Here is a 21409-nt window from a genome sequence, read left to right on the forward strand (position 1 = left end):
TGCCATTTGGTGCAAAGAAGCATCTGAGACACATGCATGCAGTGAACCACACATACATACATCCTAGAATTGTTGTGGGGCTATTTTTTGGTCTTGACTTCTTCATTCATATGTCCTTCCTCAACTCCTCCTGTCAAGTTGAGTGTTGCCCTTTGGTGACATCTCTTTAAGATTAAGATTATCCTTGATAACCTTTATGTATACTTACAGATAAAGATACACATTCATATACAAGGATAAACTCCCTCTCTCTCCTCTCTCCTCCCTCTCTCTCTCTTTCTCTCTCTCTCTCATAAACACATATAGATGTGTATATATACACATATATTCCATACTGCATGGCTGCCTAAGGATGCTACTGTTGAAGATGCCAGTTTTTAAACCCAGACACACCTTATTAGACACACCTTTTGCCTAATACTATGGTTCTCAATAAGTCAGCCCATTGCTGATTACTGTGTTCTAGGCTGCTCTGGATACTGTTGCCTACTCTTCCTCTTCCCTTTTTGGCACAAATATATAGTGATTTTATAATTCTTTCCCATTTTATTATATTTTTCTTTCACTCTTTCTTTGTTTTTGCCCCCTGAGGCAATTTGGGTTAAGTGACTTGCCCAGGGTCACACAACCAGGTAGTGTTAAGTGTTTCCATTTCTTTGCTCAACACTTTTCATGGAGTAGACACTCAAATGTCTCTTTTGAGTTGATCCCATTTTCCCTATGTGTCCTAATCAGCAAAACTGAGTTGTTCTAGATTCAGATACTACAGATGACCTTTGGAGAACCCCTCTTTCAGTTCTTCCATTTTAATGAGGAAATTAAAGCCCAGAGACATTTTATGTTCTTTTGTTATTGAATTAAACAACTCATTATCTCACAGTCAATAAATGACAGCATTGGTAAATACAGTCCAGATCAATGATTATCTGCTCATTAATATTCTTTCTACTGCACCAACTTGCCCCATACCTTCAGTGCTAGTAGATGAGTGACCTCCCAGGATCTCTTTGGTAATTCCATCCTGCCATTTACTGTTACACATAACTTACACATGATGTTTTGTTTTTTTGTTTTTGTTTTTGTTTTTTGTTTTTTTACTTTTCTTACATTTATTTATTTTTAAATTTTTTAATAGTCTTTTATTTACAGATTATATGTATGGGTAACTTTACAGCATTGACAATTCCCCCCATCCCCTCCCCCAGATGGCAGGATGACCAGTATATTAAAATATAAATTAGATACATAATAAGTATACATGACCAAACCATTATTTTGCTGTACAAAAAGAATCGGACTCTGAAATATTGTACAATTAGCCTGTCAAGGAAATCCAAAATGCAGGTGGGCAAAAATAGAGGGATTGGGAATTCAATGTAATGGTTTTTAGTCATCTCCCAGAGTTCTTTCACTGGGCATAGCTGGTTCAGTTCATTACTGCTCCATTGGAACTGATTTGGTTCATCTCATTGCTGAGGATGGCCAGGTCCATCAGAATTGGTCATCATATAGTATTGTTGTTGAAGTATATAATGATCTCTTGGCCCTGCTCATTTCACTCAGCGTCAGTTCAACTTACACATGATGTTGATGAAACTCCTTTAGAACCTGGATCTGAGATCTACAGTTTATGTCACTTCTGCCATTGTGCTTGGAATGTGCCCCTGCTTTTATACAGCTTGAAATTGATCTGGTGTTAAGATAGCCTGCTGATAATTCCATACAGCCTCCAAAGGTCATAGCAGATTATTTCTCTCACTTGGTTTTTCTTCCATTACCAACCATGAAAGCTGTGCTATCTGGCTATCATTAAATCCAAATTGGTGTAGTCATTAAAAATGTTTGGTTGATTCAGGGCCAAAAGGAAGCGTCAGCATTTTTCTTACCTTTCTTTGCCCTTTTCAGAGCCTTGCTTCAATTACATCTCTCAATCATCTTTTGATCTTTTGAATTTCATGGCATCCGATTTATTGCCCTTTCTTGATCCTTGCCCCTGCCATCTGCTGACCCCTAAATCACATTCTGACCTTCCTCAGTTTTATTTAGCCTCTGGTCTACAGTTGTCCTCTCTTTCCTCTCACTTGCCCTAAACTTTGGTGATTTTTTTTGACTCCATTATTTGTGCTGATAATCCTTTGAATACCCTGGGTCTTTATCAGCTCCTGATTCTTTCTTTACTTGGAGATTGCATCTTGGATCTTCCCATTGCTCCAGACTGCTCCATTTTTCTTCCAACATCAATCTCCTTTTTATCTACTTTCACAGAATCATTCCTTCTGAACCTGCTCTTTTTCTTCCATGACTTTCAGTCCCCCTAACTTGGATTCCTTTCTCTCTCTTTAACCTTGATCCTATAATCAGTCAGGCTTTTCAATAATCTATTGTTTTCTATTTTTGATACATTGATACAGTCCTCTTGTCTCGTTAATTCCCAATTCCGAATGACCCTCTTCATCTGCCTTATTTGTTCCTGTTCCTCACTCCCTACCTGCCGAATACTGTTGAAAGAAATCACAGATTCTGCTGTCTAGTTTTTCTTCTATGGAGCATCACAATTATGCAGTAGTCTTTTTGTTTACTGTCAATTACTCATGCCACTGTAGCAAATCTAAACATTTTCTCTTCTCCTACAGAGTCAGTTTTTCATCTCCAGTCCCATCTTCACTTCTCTTCAATTGATAAAAGTGTGGCAGAAGCCTACTTAACAAATGAACATCCTTTTCACTTAGAAAACTTACCTTGTCTTTCAAGAGTCTTTCACCATCTGTACTACTATTTCAAGTCAAACTTACTGACTTGTTGCTTCATAAATTAGGGATCTGCATAGGCTGTTCCCCAGGATTGAACTGTATACTTTTGTCCCTTATGATTTTAATTTCCTTCAGGGTTTAGTTTTTAGGCCACCTCTCCTGGAGGTCTTTCCCAATTCACTTAAACTCCCTTTGTCATCTATAAGCTCTCCTTTCCCAAATTATTTTACACTTAATCTCTCCTTATGCATATTGAATTCTTCAGTAGAGTAGGAACTCTTTAAGATTAGTGACTGTTGTTTTGCTTTCCTCATTTATTTACATCTTTATTTATTTTTAATTTATATAATAAAATGAGGATTTTCATATCTTCATCTGCTTTTGATCGTGTATTCACCCATTCCCCCTCCTCTCTCAAAATACATACCATAGAGTGTCTTGAACATATTATTTAATAAATATGCAATCAATGGAATTGAATAGAATATCCCTCCCCCACAGCTCAAAACCTCTCTAGGGAATAACTTTTGTTTGCTGCCTTTCCTTGAGTTTACACAGTTGATCAATTGTAGTCTTTTTCGCTAAGACTTCCCTCTGTGTAATCAATGGCATCTCTATCATCTGATTCCACCCACCATTCTCTTTCTTTCATCTTCAATTTTCTTCTTCTCTTTTAGGATTTTCTTCATAACTTAGAAGAAACATGTTCAGAGTTTCCATATGTTACAAGTAAACCAAAAGAAAAACTTCCTTTTATCTTGCTACCACCACTTGAAGCTGTCCTCCTCAGACCTCTCTTTACTTTCATTGCCTCTACTTCCTCTCCACCATTAACATTTTTCTCCATACATTTTATATTTCAGACTTTGGTGGTTTCAAATATAAAATCATCTCTTTGGTTTTTAAAGTCCTTCATAATCTTCCTCCCTTTTTTTATTCTTACTTTTTATTTTTGTCTATATATTGTATGATCCAGAAGTCCATCTTGTTCCTCTAACCTAGCTTTCCATCTCCTGATCTAGTTCCTTTTCAGTGGTGTGGAAAGTTCTTCCTCTTTACCCCCACCTCTTGGCTTCTTTGGCTTCTTCCATGAGTCAGCTAAAATCCAGCCTCTTTCAGAAGATCTTCTCTGGTCCCTCCCAATGCCAGTATCTTCCTTCTGAGATTGTCTCCCATCTGTTTTGTATGTATCTTTTATTTACTTAGTTATTTGTATGTTGTCTTCATCCTTAGAAGGTGAACTCCTTGATGCCCAGTACTTCTTAACCTTTCCTTGAATATCCAGCTTTTAGCAAGGTTGCCTGGCCTATAGCAGACACATAATATATACTTATTGACTGCTTTTTAACCTGATCCTTCTGCGATCCATACATTTTTGCATACTATTCTCCATACCTAGAAGGAATTGTTTTCATACCTTTATCTTTTAAAATCTTTTTCTTTCATCAAGGTAACAATTGGTACCTCTTTCTTAATGTTTTCCCAATGTCCTTCCCCACTCCACTCTACTTCTACCCCAACTCCTCAAGCAAGATGGAATAAATCTTTCTTCTTTCAATCTTTTAACACTCTTCTCTGCATATGCATTATTCTGACTTATTTTATTATTATTATTATTAATGGCATACATCTATTACACATCTATTATTATGATATCAGTTTGTAAGCTCTTTGAAGTTAGAAATTACATAATTTTTTCCTTAACTTTACACATAGTAGTTACATAATGAATGCTTGCTGAAGAGAAAACCTTTCATGGTACAGGTTGATAACAAGACCTGAACCTTTGAGGAACCCTGCTCTGTCTATATTCAGCAATTTTTTTTTGCATTTGTTTCTGAGTATGCACTTTGAAAATATAGCCATCAACCTATGACAGCTCCTGGATGACACCCAAGGATTTTGTTTATAGTTGATTAAGTAGAAAAGTGTTCCCAAGGGATCAAGAAACATATTCCAGGTCTCTGTTGCTTCCTTGGGAATGGCTACAAAAAAATAAAAAAAATTAGACTTATGAAACAATACATTATTGAAGGGAGGGAGTTAATGAGTTAATTAACATTAACTGATATTTTTTGATCTCAGACTAGCCTGACTTGGTTAAAAACCTGCTAAAACCCCATTCTCCAGTGTGTGTGTGTGTGTGTGTGTGTGTGTGTGTGTACAAATGTGTGTGGTTGGTAAGTATAGTGTCAACATTGTGATGATACCTTTGAAAATAGATCACTCAAACTCACACTTTCCGGAGATTAATCATAGATGCTTCACTTTGCTAAGTATCCTGGCCAAATATGGAATTTGGCTGAGTAAGTGAAGTGGGGCTGTTTCGAGCCAAAAACTCATTGGTTAAGTAAAACTCCTTAGAAATTTATGAAGACGTGTGAAGATTTCTTTCTTGTTTTCCAAGCTCCTACCTTTTAACTTTAGAAGCACTTTGGAATTGATGATATGATTCTGGTGCCTGTAATGATAGCTCATATGCTTTATATGTCTTATTTCAATCAATCTTCACAAAATCTTGTGAGAGGTAGGCATTATTACCTGCATTTTACAGATGAAGAAACTGAGCCTCAGAAGTGCTTATTCAGGGTTTTACAGATATTAAGATTTTACTGGAACCTCAACATCTTGATTCTAATTCTGGCACTCTTTTCTGTAAAGCCACATTACCTCTGCAGTTTTGTCTTGACTGAGTATGGGTGAATGACTGAAGACAACCAACTGATTGATGTTCAGCATCACTATTTTGAAGAACACAACTTTTACTGTTCAACTTCATAATATTTCATAGAATAACATAGGCAAGTTCCTTGCCTGGAGTTCTCTCTCTCAGATATGGCTACAATTACACCCTAATGAAGCAAATAAAGGAATATCCAGCCTCATAAGAACAAGGCCAACCCAACCATAGGTGTTTATGAGAAATGAAATAAAATCTAGCAACTGTATTTATTTAAGAAAATTTAAAGAACACACAGGTGGAAATCAGAGTGGGGCAAAGATAGGGTTTGTATGCTTCTCTCAGCTGGCTTATTTTTCTCTGGATTTGTTATTAGATCCAACAACCATGAATCAAAATCTATTATCACAAATGTACCTTCCCTCACATACACACATTCACTCCCAATTTGTCCATTTAGCTGGAGGTCATCTCTCATAGTCTTGCAGAAGGAAACATCAGATGTTGTAGACATGTGCTGTGATGGTCCTGCAAATTCCTTCCATAGGATGACTTCCACCTCTTCCTTTTCTCTCTTTTGAATCCTAAGCCTTAGCCCATGGGTGAAAAACCTCTAACCTCTTGTCTGAGGACTGAGTGTTAGTGTCCTCCTTTCCTAAACTGGGAAGAACTAGAAATCCTAGGAATTTTGTGTCTAGCCATCCCTTTGCCATAGGTTATAAGAGGTATTTGCTTCTCAGTTCATAATTCCTTTGCCTTAACAACTTCATGATTCAAACGCAGTAAGCCCTATGTATATCATGATGGCATGAATGTTCCTGCATAACCTCTGAATGCAACTTACAACAGGGATGTTTCATTGTAGACGTATGTTTTCCCTTGAGCCTGGCTCTTGACATTTCCAGAAATGTATTTAATTGAACAGATTGTTAGATCAAAAACCCACTAAGACACATACTTTTATTGTGTAGTCCTGATGTGTTTAATTTGGGGTCCAAGGTGAATGTTTGCCCCACTGGGTGCTGGAGAGATTATTAAGCAATTATTTGTTTCCTTGTTCTCTGCCTTACTTAACAATGGTCATGTTTAATGAAAAGCTTTGCCAGGATTTTTATTGGAGTGTTTATTTAGTGATACTTTATTTGCATTGAAAGGCAAAGAATATTTTCCTTCCCTACAGAGAATTCAGCAGTAAAATGAATAGCTTGTTGGGTCTCTTGAAGGGAGCCAGAACACCATACCTTCTATCTTCCTATTAATGCTACCCTCTTACCTTCCAATATAACCTCACGTTTTTAAAAAATAATCATTTTGACCTGTTTAATTAGTGAACTTTTCGAAGATTATAGTAGGTAGCCCTAGATTATAAAAGCTGAACTTGGAATCAGGAAGATCTGAGTTCAAACATTTATCAGTCACTTGACCTCTCAACAGGTCACCTTGGTTGTCTGCTTCCATGTCCTTTTCTGGAAAATGATGAGTTGGTCTTGATGGCCTTTAAGGTTCTTTCCAATTTTAATCTATTATTGTATATAGATGGGATATAGAGAAGGATGGGTTTCAAAGAACCCCTGTGATATATCTATACCAGAAGATCCAATGATTCAGAATGGTGACCATACCTGATTGTTAGAGATGCTCTACCCAATTGTCAGGAGAATAGATGGGAGAAAGACAGGACTCATAGTAGACTTTTGTGTATGGGCTGGAGTGTGGGCAGTTTTGTAGTAGAGTACTTTGGCCTTGAGCACTCCCAATGTATTCTCCTCTCAGATGCACCCTCAGCCTTTGGATAGCCCCTCTCACTTGCTCTGACCCTCATTCAAACCAGTTTAGGTTAGCCCCTCAGAGTGAATCTAGAGTAGGGTAGTAGTTCCCTTATGCCCAGAGTGGAAATTATCCCATTTTTTGGGAGTGGAGGACAGTTTGGTTATGGCAAATCTGATAAGTTTTTTTAGCTGGAAGAGGAAGATTAACCTATTCCAACAATTAAAATTTAAGAGATAAAATCTTAGAAGTGTATACCTTCGGAGGGAGGAAGGGGACATTCTCATTGCTCTTTGTCATGTGTCTAAGCTCATAAGCTTCTCCTATGAACTATAATCTTTTCCCATATTTTCTTATGTTTGTTGAAATAAAAATTGCCAGGCTGTGTTTGGTATCTCATGGTGTTGGGGGTATGCTAATAAGCAGAGGCCTAAAGATATTTTGAAGATAAAGAGACCCTTCAGCAAGAAGCCAAAGAGAGAAAATTCCATTTATAAAAATTAAAAGGAGGGTTTGTGAAAACTGCTAGGGGCCAGATTGTGTTTCTGGGAAAAAGATGGACTGCTGGTGTGATGAAAAACGACAGACTTTTCTCCTTGTCTCATCATTCATTATCAGGAAATCAGTTATCCACTCAATCACAGTCTCTAAAATGGGGAAATATTTGCTCTTAAATTAAAGATGTTATAAAAGGTATTTGTGTTTTTTAAAATGTAACAGAATATGCTAAAATTAAGATGAAATCTTTTTCTCATGTACTTTCTTTCTGGTTAAGTGTGACTTAGCATATTTTGTGTGTGTATTGTGTGTTTGTGTATATATATATATATATATATATATATATTCATGTGTGTATGTATATTTATATAATACATATGGATATATGCTATGTTTTATATACAGTGTGTCTAGAGAAATTGTATATGTTGACACATGCACACATGCTGGATAAGTATTGACACATGTATTAGGTATACATGTATTGTGTATACAACACACATGTAAGTGTTGTAATAGTATGTATTACGTATGTGCATTGTGTGTATATATACACACACCTATATACATATATATGCATATATATACATAGATAGTATAGTGAAAGGAAATAAAGAAAAATAACTGAATTATCTACTTTAAATAATATTGCTGTTGAGCTGGATTTATGAAGAATGCTCACTTTGACAGAGTGAGAAGAAAGCCAATAATTGGTCCAATACTTTGGTAAATTAATTTCATTGCTCTCTATTTGAGGATTTTGTGGTGAGAATAAAATTATTTTAGAGGAAGAACACTGGATTGAAAAACATATGATATCTGTAGTCCCAGACTCCAGTGCATAGGTGGAAGAAAAACATACAATTTCTAATCGAGGCATTTTCTAAACCAGAGGATGAAATCGTACCTCAAAATACTCTGTACAAACATATAACCATCTTTCCAGTTTTGGACTTTCAGAAGGACTACAGACATTTTCCTTTATCTTTGGGTAAAACCTACATTCAAGAAAGTTGGGCTCATAGATCAGTGAAAGATGAGACCTTAGAGACAAGTTCTACACTTGTTTGCTGCCTGATCTAAACTTTTAAGAGATGACTAGCGTTGTCTGTAGCATTGCCTGATACTAGTCAGCACCTCTTGAAAAACAATGTTTTTCTGATGTACCATCTTTTGAAGACTTTATCACTTACATTTTTAGCTTTGAAAAGCAGCAATCCTTCCTTACTGGTGGATGGGCATTTCTGACTCTGTCAGATATAGAAATATAGAAATATTTTAGTATCTTAGGTTTAGAACTGGAGATTATTTCAGAGCTACTTAATCAGGCAGTCCCATCACTTTACACCTGGGAAAAATAAAGTGGGGAATTTTAACTACCTCTGTGACCTTGGACACTGGCTCTCAGTTTCCTTATCTGTTCAGGGGAAGGAGTAGGACTAGTCTCTAAGCTACAATCTCTTCCGATTCTGAACCTATTAATCCTAAATGACTTTGCCCACAGTCACACATGTAAGTGTCAGAAATAGGTCTTCTGACTTCAGCTGTACCAGTCATTATATTAAATCTTGCTGCCTGCCTTCCTCTGGGCCTCCTTTGAAGGATGCTTTGGTTTTTTGTTTCCTTCCTTTCCCAGACTCTTTCAGCTTAGTCTCCTCTGGGTCCCTCAGAAAGATATGGAGGCTTTCCATTAATCACCCCAATCTCTTTTGAAAAGTCTGACAAAGTTGGGGTACCTCAGAGCCCTTGTAGTTAGAATCTGCCTCCTAGAAAAGTCTTCTACTTGTTACATCACCCAAAAGCTGTTTAATTGTTGTCCTTGTGGAAAATTACACAGGATTGTCATCAGCTGTTGCTCCTGGTGGTGCTTTCTGTTCTAATGTAAATAAATGAGGTAACAGATTTAAAGGAACAGGCTATATTTACATATATCTCAACTATTCTCTCAAACAGTCTGCCCATGTTGTTCAAATATTATCATGTTAAATTTGTTGTCCCCCAGACATATTGGCCATTACATCTTAATTTGGAAATGACAGATGGGAAATTAATATTGAAAGATCATCTTGGAATGGTGGGGTAAGGGACAAGGCTAGATAACTGTCCTTTGGGTGATGTTATTGGTGGTGATAGTGGAGTTGGGGGAGGCTGTTCTTCTACACCAAAACTTAACTCTTAAAGTTCTAGCTCCTGTCCTTCTTTCTGCAACATATAAGGAAGCAGAAAAAGAATCCATCAACTACCCTCCGAAATTTGTGAGAGTAAACAGTTTTTGAGAATCTCTATTAATGTTCAAGTATTTTGGAAACATTGTCAAAATATACTTATCTAAAGTGATCTAAATTGAGAACATGAAATCTCATGGTAGAGATAAACTGTTGGGAATAACAGCTAAAATGGTTTTATTTGAAATCCCTTCATTTCCTGAAGACTACTGCTGTAAGAAGTTCCAGCCTGTCTTCATTATAACAAACAATTCTGTGTGTGCGTATGTTTGTGTGATATTCATCATTTGTGGTAAAGCCATAAAGCCTTTCTTGGTTTCTCAACCTTTTGCACTATCAGAAACATTGGTGTGTGTGTATATGTGTGTGTGTGTGTGTGTGTGTATATATATCCCTGTTTGTGGCTATGTGCTAGGTCCTGTACAAAGAGATATGTAAATTCCACCCTTTCATGAGGGCCCAGGTGCTTATAGTTGAATGCAGATCACATCCAGATGGACCTGGGGTCTGAAGAGAGAGAAAATGAGCATTGGGTATACATATAAATAGTGCATTTTGCCCAAGTCATAGAATAAATGGCCAGGGAAGAGGAAAAAAAAGGAAATCCTGGTAGTTTTGAGTCAAAGTGGGATATGTTCTATCTTCACAGTGAAGGGAAAAGGAGATATTAAGAGTTATACTCTAAGGAAAGGAAAAAGGATTTATATAGCACCTACTATGTGCCATACCTTATAAATACCTCATTTGATCCTCACAACAACCCTGAGAGGTACATGCTGTTATTATTAATCTCCATTTTACAGCTGAAGAAACTGAGGGAAACAAATTAAGGGACTTACCCAAGATTACAAGCTATTAAGTAGCTGTGGTTGGATTTGAACTCATTTTTCAGGCTTAGTGCTCTATCTACTAGACTATCAAATTGCCTCTAATTTTGCATAATGTTTAATTGGCACTTCAAGGTTTTGACTTCCCTTGGTAACTTAGTTAATGGATGAAAGTATTCACAGGGGCTTGTGATTTCAAGTTCAATCTCCATGGACTCCCAGTTATCCCCATTTCCCCCATCTCACAAGGTTTGAATTAAAACTACAAGTGAATGTTAATGATATAAACTTCATAAAAGTATATTCTCTGAAGTGATGGTGCTGGACTTAGAGTCAAGTAGATAAAAGTACCAATCTCATCTCATATTTACTTAACCATATGATCTTGAACAAACCATGAACAGTTTCTAGACTCAATTTTCTCATCTTTAAAATGGGGATAATAGCTTCTATTTCACAGAACTTAAGATCAGATGAGACAATATATTTAAAAGTGTTTTGCAAATCTGAAAGTTCTATAATAAATGTTAGCTATAATAATAATTATTATTTTTGTTTCTACATTGGTATCCTTTACCTGCAATGCCTTGTGGTGGGAACTTACATAATATTAACTAGGGTTTTTTGTTTTAGAAGCCTTTAAATTTTACAAAGCACTTTATATGGGTGTTATCTCACTTGATACAGAAATATTGTGTAATTGTCCCCATTTTATAAACAAGGAGACAGAGTGAGGTTAACTTGTTCAGTATCATAGAATGGGTAAATATTGGGTCTAAATTCCAAGCAGTTCTTTCTAACTTCAGGCCCAATACTTTAATAAGCATACCATGTTGCCTCTCAGTCCCTGGTTGTTGACTTATGAGTTGGTGTCCCTCTTTACTTTTTCTCCATTTATTTGGTCACTCCCAATCTTTAGGATCCGTCTAAAACCCTAGCTCCTCTGTGAAGGAGCACTATTCTTCAGTATCCCAACTCATAATAATCTACTACTGTCTCCTGGAGGCATCTTGTGGTGCAGTGGATAGGACTTTTCTTCCTTCTTGCTCTGGGACTGGAATCGGGAAGATATGAGTTCAATTATTGCCTCAATCACTTAATCTGTGTGACCCCAGACAAGTCAATCACTTTGCCTCCTTTTGCATCAGTTTCCTTAATTGTAAAAAAGGGATAACAATAAATAATTACATCCCACAATTGTAGGATCAAATGAGATAATATTTATAAAACTTTTAGCACCGTGCCTAACACATGACACTTAATAAACATTTCCTCCCTCCCTCCTTCCTTCCTTCCTTCCTTCCTTCCCTTTTCTCTCCTTTCCTTTCCTCTCATTTCTGAACTGCAATAATACTTTGGTACTGAATGAATTTGCCTCATGAAAAAGAAAAATACAGAAAAGATTTATCATTTCTGGGGAATCTGTGTTAAGAGATTTCCTTTTACCCATGCAGGATTTGCCTTTACCTTTTTACTAGGTCATACATTCAGCTCTGCAAAGGACTTCAAAGGTTAGGTAGTCTATCTAACTCCATTTTACATATGTGAAAATGAGGTTCAAAGAAGTTAAATGATTTGCCCATGATCCACATAGTGATCAATAGGATCAGAATTTGAATCCAAGTCCTCTTACTAGAAATCTAGCAGTCTTTCTGGTATTACCAAGACTAAGGAATTTCTTGAGACACAGAGATAGGAATCAGAAATGGAATTTGAATCAAGGTTTTTTGATTCCAAGCCCAATACTAAGTCCATTACTTTGCCATAGTATTTCTGTCAATAGACAACAGGAGAAACTGACTTTAGATACTACCTGTACTTAATATTTCTATTCCTTACTTCTCTTGTGACAGAGATGTCTTTGGAAATTATTTATTATCCTGCTTAGCATTAAATTCCTGAGTTTGTGTATAAAAGTTTTATCCATTCTTATGGATCTATCCATTCTTAACATGTGGTAAAGATTCCTGACTCACACATTCACGGAGATTTATACTATATACATACATGCATATATATACTATACAGAGAAGACTGTATACATCACTAAATATTCTCTGGGTTCCTGGGAAGCATAAGTTCCTCTGCCATACATTTCCTTTGTCAAAGAATTTCAAATTCAGTGGAACATTCCTTCTCATCACTCCAAATGGAAAGAGGCTCATCAGTAGTTTCCAAAGTGCTTTACTATTGGCCCTCGGAAGCAGTGTCAAGCATCCATGGCTCTAACTAAAACTGTTCATGCTTAGAAAATTTTTGTGCTGATAACTAGCCAGTGGGAGGAAGGGAGAGGCCCTATGGCCAGAACCATAGACTTTCATTCTTTAAAACAAAATCTTGTTAAAAGCCATCTATCCAAAGATAGCCTGACTCTCATTTCCCTGCCAACCAAGTGAAGTTGGATTTTAGCCTTTCAGAAAGGGAGTATCTGTTTTCTTAGTTTTTTTTTTTAAATATGTTCTCATTTTTCTAATGCCTAAAGCGGTCAAATTTCTTGATGGCTACTCTGTTTTAAAAGGAAAAGACTTAGTGTTTGCTTAGTCCTTTATCATAAGGTTAAAAAAGACTTTAAATATTCTCATAAATCCAGGGAAAAGTTTCTAAAATTATTTGTGATACATTGGCTTTTAGATATTATAACAACAACTATAATAATAACTAAATTTAGACTGTCCTTTATGGTTTAAAGTCACAAATATTTGCCTGTTTTAAATTATATATATATATATATATATATATATATATATATATATATATAATTTCTTGCTGTTGTTGAGAAGATCAGTATAGACTAAATTCTCTTCTATCCCACTACTTTCCCACAGAAATTTTCAAAAATTATACAAATTCTTAGATCCTAGTTTCTTCATTCCCATTTTCATCCCTTCCATGTATTCTTCATTCTTCCCATGTCCACATAAAAAAATATTTTTTTTGCAGTTTTGTCTGTGTGTGTGTATGTGTGTAAATTTTGTAATATACTCTCATGATTTGAAGAAGAAGCCCAGAGGCCATGTAGAACAACTCATACTTGAAGAGAAATCTTCTTATAATCTCTTTTTCTCCTTTGCCTGTCTTCTTGCTCTCATATGCATGTATATGATTACATGCATATGTTTTGCTTTACTTAAATGAAAATGGATGAGAAATTTGGGCCGATTAAACCTTAGAATATTTATTTGGAGCCCTCAATATCTCCCCCTTCAGCTAGGTATGTTTCCTCCATACTTTCCCACTGACTCTCACCCTCAATTTGTTTTCTCACAAGTATATTAAATGTATGTAGGGCTCCATATGATCTCAACATAAAATGTACACATACACTCCAAATGGAGTATTCCATAGATATCTGTCATACATACTCTCCTCATCCCCTACCCAATCTCCCAACCCCCCCTCTCCCGCCCTGTAGGCAAATGGAAGGCCCAAGCCACCTGTTCACATTACATCATTGGCTCCCCAGAACACAGTTGTACCAAAGTCTTTAAACAGAGTAGTTCTTCTTGTATTGTTTGCACTCAAAGAGCTGATATCATGCCAACTGATGTCATTGTGTGTCTTTGTGTAACTGCTATGGCAACTGGGCAGGTGGGGAGCCTCGAGCTGATGTCATAGGGAAAGGAGGTATAGAAAGGGAATTTGAAAAAGCTTGTACACAGCTTTTGAGTGTGAGTTTTTTTGGGGGGGAGTTATATTTTGGTGTGTGGGTATGTTGTTTTCTTTTAAAGATTATGTCCTTTAAGATATAACACAGCTTCAGTGTACTAAATAATAGTAGCCCAGACACTTTTTTTCTTGGTCTTTAGAGTTTTTGTGTAGCTTGTTTTTGATATCAGTAGTTATTCACATCAGATCCAAAAAAAAAAAAAAAATGCTGCCTTTCTTCATTCTTCAGAGAAAGTGGCTGAGGATCCAAGGTATGAATTCCTGGTGGGAAGTAGTTAGCGAATTCCCTGAGAGATAGACTAAGTTTTTGTAATTATTTAGCGATTCTCCCCTGGGTAGCCATGGCAAATGATTGAACTTTTGAAATAGATTGATAGAGCAGAGAGAGACAGAGAGGGAATCATAGAAAAAGAACTCTCCTCCACCCTCTTTCTCTTTTAAAATTTTGTTTGGGCCTGCCTTTATGGCCAATGTTATCTTGGCAAATAGAATAGTGATATTCAGTATTGGGGAGATCTAAATATGGAAGCCAATTATAGTTCCCATGTGTTTTGAGCACAGCTTACCTTTCTTCATTTTCCAAGTAAAAGCTGCTTTGTTTTTTGTTTCTTTTTTTCTGAGTGAATTAAGTAATTATAGCATTAACCCTTTACATTTTTTAGGTGAGCTATTACCAAGTATAAAGTGTTCTTTCCATTTTTTTCCTCTATTTCACCTCATCTCTTACCAGTTTTATTGATATCTGTGTTATAATATATTGTCTAAGTTCTATTTTATACTTCCTGGATGGTTTACTATAGATAAAAACTTGAAAGAGAAAGACTATAGAAATTGTATCGGATTCAGAAACTGATGAGGTAATAGACTTTCCATATTGATTTTTAGCCTAACTAAAGAGCCTCTTGGTTCTTTTACTTTGCTTTCTGTTTTATGTTGGCATTATGAAAGTAGTTGAATATCATTAGTATCTAAGGCATGTAAACTTTTGTCTTCTTCCCAAGTTCAAATTTTAGTTCTGGAATAGACTAGATGTGATCATATGAAAATTATTTAACTGATTTGAATGTCTGTTTTTTTATCTGTAAAACTGTTGCATGTAAAGGCTCATATAAAGAAATGCCAGGGCAAAAATTTACTATAAACCTTTGGATACATGTGAACTGTCTTTATCAAATACAAAAGATTGTTGAAATGAAGCTGGAAGATAAATGGAACATGAAAAATGACATGCTTCTGTCCTTGAGAAGCTTAAAATCCAGTGGAGTGATAAGACTTATAAAAATGAATCCATGTATATCTCAAAATTGAATTGATAAAGGTATACTTTTACCCAGTGAAAGCATCCAATAAAACTCATGACTGATTACTTTCCTTTTGTATATTCTGTTTTCACTTTCTTTTATATATACATCCATCCATCTATATCTATAGATGTATGTATCAGTTATCATTTAAAAAAATATGTTCATTTCATCGCACCAAAAAAAGTTTTTCACCATTAAAAAATCTAATGATTACTTATACCTTCTAAATCCAATTCTCCCTGAGCAACAAGAGAACTTTTCGGTTCTGCACACATATATTGTATCTAAGATCCACTGTAACCTATTTAACATGTATAGGACTGCTTGCCATCTGGGGGAGGGGGTGGAGGGAGGGGAAAAATTGGAACAGAAGTGAGTGCAAGGGATAATGTTGTAAAAAATTACCCTGGCTTGGGTTCTGTCAATAAAAAATTATTTTAAAAAATCTAATGATTTTCCATTTGATTTTCTCTCTCTTCCCTCCCTCCTTTTCCCAGGTGGACTCAGTAGTTTTAAGCAGAACCATGAAAACCTCTGTGATAGCTCCCTCCAGCTGCAGGAGTGCCCAGAAAGTGGAGGGGGAGCATCTGCAGCCTCCAGTGTGCTACCTCAACCCCTTCCCCCCACAACCCCTGACATTGAGAATGCAGAGCTGACTCCCATCCTTCCCTGCTTGTTCCTTGGCAATGAGCACGATGCTCAAGACCTGGACACCATGCAGCGACTAAACATCGGCTACATCATCAATGTCACCACCCACCTCCCCCTCTACCACTATGAGAAGGGCCTGTTTAACTACAAGCGACTGCCTGCCACAGACAGCAACAAACAGAACCTGAGGCAATACTTTGAAGAGGCTTTTGAGTTCATTGGTAACTATTTCCTCTGGGAATTCCTTTACCATATTTCTCTAATGTTTCTGCTTTGAGGATAGGTTTGTCTGGATTCCAAGATGTCCCTTTTCTTTCCTCCCCTTCTCCCTTCCTTCTCTCCCTCCCCTTCCTTCCTTCCTTCCTTCTTTCCTGCCTGCCTTCCTGCCTGCCTGCCTTCCTGCCTTCCTTCCTTCCTTTCCTTCCTTCCTGTCTTCCATCCATCTCTCCTGCTACTATATAATCAAAAAGAACAAAAATCAGAAGTAGTCCAGGGCAATTAGAGCCTTGACATTTGTCACCAGAATTTAGGGGGAATACTTTTTAAAAACACTTGCTCCACTCCTCACCAGCATAGCAACAGTTAAGTTGATTAGGAAGGATAGAGAAAGTGGAAAGCTACCAGGTAGGATGCTTCCTTCCTTTTTCTCTCTCTCCTGTAACCCTTTCTCAGATCATTTCCTCCCATCCTTGATATATTCAGGGGAGCTAATGTGAGGGATATGGAATCTTTCCTCCTCTTAATCTAACTTTGTCTTGAAAAGTTGATTGAACATTTCTGTTGCTTGCTCCTGTCATCCACATATCCAATTATGGTTCTGAAAGGGAGTCATCCTGAATATTATCTTCAGAAATTAAATTCAGACCTGTTCAAATAGCAAAAGGCCACTTGGTTTATAACAAGAGGTGATTGGGTGATCTGCAATTGAGATGAGAAGCCCATATGAGAGGGTAATAACAAAAATAACAGAGGATTTATACAGATAGCCTTGTAAGATGGGTAGAATATGTGATATTCCTGTTTTACAAATTAAGAAAATGGGTTTCAAAGAGATGTAATTATGATTTGCCAAAGGTCACAGGGCACACAATATTCCATCTCCTGGTGCTTTTACTAGCTTGATATTTTCTCTCCCCCTCAATTCCTCTTCTTACTTCCTCCTCAACTTCAATTATCAGTCTGACCTTCTACGAGCTTATTCAATTCTCCTTCATTTTAATGCCTCCCATCAGAGATAGCCCCAATTTATTCTATTATATCCCTTACTTGTTTGCATGTTTCCTGAGGAGTCTATAGGCTCTTTGATATCAGGGACTGATTATTGCTCATCTTTGTATTCCCAGTGTTTAGCATAGTGCCTAGTATTCAATTGGTTGCTTAATCAATGTTAGTTGGTTTGACCAGTTAAATGACAAGACTAATATTGTAAGTCTTCTGACTCCAAATCCAGGATTCTATCTATTACCCCCAATTCATCAACAAGCTTTGATTTTAAGTGCCTACTCTATGGCAGACATGGTGCCAGGTACTAGGGATGCAAACATATGTTGAGAGAGAGAGAGAGAGAATGAGACAATTTCTACTAACAAAGCCTCTCATAGATTACTGCTGATCTAGATCCCTAGTGGGCTGTAAAATTCAGGGATTTCTGTCCCACTTCTTTGCATCATGTTCTTGCCAAGAGTAACATACCTGATGCTGTTCTTCCTCTAGACCATGAGGGAAAACACGGGAGGAAGCACTCTGGTCTTACCTTCCCTTATACTTAACTTTTATTTGCCGTGGTTTTTACTTCCCTAGCAAAGGCTTCTGGAGCACTGCTTGATGGTTGAGGGAGGTCAGGGCAGGGTCCCATTTGTTTAAGAGCAGTTCTAGAAAATCTTGCAGGAATGTTAATGGGGCTGTGGTGTTTGTATGGGTTTCCTTTTTCAGTTGCCAAGGTTTTGGTTTTTTGTCTCTTAACTTGGCAATCTAGCACAGAAGAGGGATGAAGCTTAGTCCTGGTGAGAAGGTACCATATTCTTTTTGTTTGCTCAACTAAGAAAACAGAACAAATAGAAAAGATCGTACCTTTAAAGCACTACAGCAGTATCCAAAGGCAGCCAATGAATGCATGAATAAATGAATAATAAACAATTAAGTGATTATTTTGCTAAAAGAAAAAAAGAGCTATTAGCACCAATGTTTCTATAGATATGGGGAAATAATTATGGAAAATAGAACAAGGTCATTAGATGAAGGGAAGAGATACCCAATGTTATACAAAATGCTACAGCCAGTAACTAGTCATTATCATATTAAGAAAACGTATGCATAGTCTACATTATAAAATTTTTATTATAAAAATTAGAGCCATTTTGGGAGCACCAAAGCTGGTTTTTCTCCTTGCTTTTGTTTTCCAAAATCATAGAATGTTAGAATTGGAGATGCACTTATTAAAACTCCTACACACACACACACACACACACACATACATACACACACACACACACACACACACACACACACACACAAAATTCCAGATTAAAAAAACGGAGATCCAGAGAATTTTTGGCAAGTCAAAGTCACCGCCGAGGAGTATTGTAGCAGTGCTGGGATTCCTCATGGCCCCATGCATTTGATGCTTTTACCCCTTTCACCATGATCATGAAAGCAGTATATTCACTCCAGCAGTCATTAATAATTGGTAATTTATAGTCTTCTCCTTTTAGTTTTACTAACCCCAAATTAATTAGGGCTATATAGAAACTTTCAGTTCTTTCCTTGACCATATTGGAGCCAAGTTTTGAGCCCTGAGGACATTCTACTTTCTGGCTTTGAGTAAGAAGGGTTTCATCATCAACATGTAGGTGAAAAACAGACTGGTTTGTGGCTTATGATATAGTCTGGCTTAATTAGAGCAGATGAGAAGCATGAGGAAATTGTTTTTCTTACGTTGGGTTAGCCAGTCAAACCTGGATAATTTATAGAACTGGGAGAACTTTAAGTAGGAGAGGGAGAGAAGGAGAGAATCATCCTAGGATATATAAATGTCATTCTAGTTAATAAATCAATTAATGAATTTAAAGTGGAAAATACTCAAAAGGACCACCTGGAACAAAGCTGGAAAAAAGAAAATCAAAGATGGGGGAAATAAATTGAAGAATGACTTGAAAAATAGCTTGAATGCAAGCAAGAGACTACTAATTGTTTGACCTATGAGTAAATCTTGAGTTAAGTAACCCTGACCACAATTTTTTGCTTTATCCCAAATTTTGTACACTTGATTTGAGGCAAGCAAAGCCAATTTTACTTGCTAAATGATTTGGAAATCTAGCAGTACAAGACAAGTAAAAACAACATATAGAAGAATACATTTTAAAATAGATGGTTCTCACTGTTTCATCTATGACTTTTTTTTAAATCTATAACTTTTTAAATAAAAATTAGGTTTAAAAGATCTGATTAGATTTTTGGAAGCCGATAAGAATAGCTTAGAGAAATCACATCCTGATATCCTATCTCTTGTCATGCTATTTATCAAACTGACATTCATGGGAGTTTCCTTTGATACTTAGTTTTTCAGTCTTTTGTAAAGATATAGCTAGACTGGCATTATAACTTCCATGTGTTGTTTGTTTTATGTTTAATTTTTTAATTGCTAAATGTTCTTATATCATGCTCATCTTTTAGTATCTCTCTTCCTCCCTCCCCTTCCTAGGCAGCTACTTTTTTTTTAAACATAAATTTTAAAAGGAGAGCCCTCTTTACTTTTAGGTCTTCATTTTTTTCCCCTTAAAAATGTACCCAATGGTGCTTCTTTCTGTTGCTGTGGCATTGGTACTATGGTTAGTTTCCTCATTCATAAAACATGAATTTAAGCATTGATGACATAGAGGTAGTATACTGTGGTCTATAAGTGATAACAAAGTTTAGAGAAGACAAAGTCTCTTGACCTCATGTAGCTTAAAGTCTAGAATGTGTCCTGTTGTGCTATACATACAAGCACATGTATAGGCAAGCATTTTATTGTTGTTGTTGTTTAGTTAGTTCCATCACATCCAACTCTTTGTGACTCCTTTTGGGATTCTCTTGACAAAAATACTGGAACGGTTTATCATTTCTTTCTCCAGTTCATTTTACAGATGAGGAAACTGAAGTCAATAGGGTTTAGTGACTTGCCCAGGATCACACAGCCATTAAGTGTCAGATTTGAACTCAGTTCTTCTTGACTCCAGACTCAGCACTCTATTCACTGAGCTTTTCAGCAAATATTTGAGTGCCTATGATATGCAAGTCACTGTGTAAACACTAAAAGTCACAGATTAACTTTTCAAGTCTCCCTTCATTTAAGAACCAGTTAATAATCTGAAAAAATTCTTTTAGAAATCACTTTGGGGGCAGCTATTTAGTATAGTGGATAGAGCTTCAGCCCTGAAATCAGGAAGACCTGAGTTCAAATTTGGCTTCACACACTTGATACTGCCTGGCTGTGTGACCCTGGGCAAATCACTTAATCCCAACTGCCTCAACAAAAATAAAATAAAACAAAATGAAAAAAGCATTAGAAAAATTGCTTTTTTTAAATTAAGGAGTTTTTTTTTTTTTTAATCCTCTACCTTAACAAGTAATGGGAAGGGGGCAGGGAAGGGAGAAATTCTTTTTTTAAAAAGAATCAGTGAATACTTCAAATAACTTCTATATACCAGGCACTGTCTTTGTTTCTAGTGATATAAAGATTATAAATACTGTTTTTGGCACAAATACATATGCCTTTGAATGAATAGGTAGATTAAAAAACATGTAACCAATTACTATTAAAGAAACAACATGGCAAAATGAAAAGAATACTATCATTGAAGTCAAAGGACCTGAATTCACATTCTGGCTCCTCCAATATCTTTTTGATCTTTAGCAAATTAATTAACCTTTCTGTACCTTTTTCCTTTATTTGAGGAGGAGGGGGAAGAATTAGAGCTTCAAGGAATCTTAGAAGTCACATAGTCCAGCCTCCTTAATGTTCTTGTGAAGGAAATTATAAAGCAGTGGGAAACTATAGATG

At 36.4% G+C, this 21409-nt stretch overlaps 1 protein-coding gene across 1 annotated transcript in view; it reads left to right on the forward strand.

Annotated features, from left to right (window-relative positions):
- The window catches only part of DUSP10 (dual specificity phosphatase 10), a 44413-nt gene that overhangs the window by 20942 nt on the left and 2062 nt on the right, over positions 1-21409 (forward strand). The window contains exon 3 of the mRNA XM_003758742.4: positions 16215-16589. Coding sequence (XP_003758790.1) covers positions 16215-16589 — 375 coding nt within the window. The remainder of the gene's footprint in view (positions 1-16214; positions 16590-21409) is intronic.

The sequence above is a fragment of the Sarcophilus harrisii genome, chromosome 4 (assembly GCF_902635505.1).
Source record: "Sarcophilus harrisii chromosome 4, mSarHar1.11, whole genome shotgun sequence".
Taxonomy (NCBI): Eukaryota; Metazoa; Chordata; class Mammalia; order Dasyuromorphia; family Dasyuridae; genus Sarcophilus; species Sarcophilus harrisii.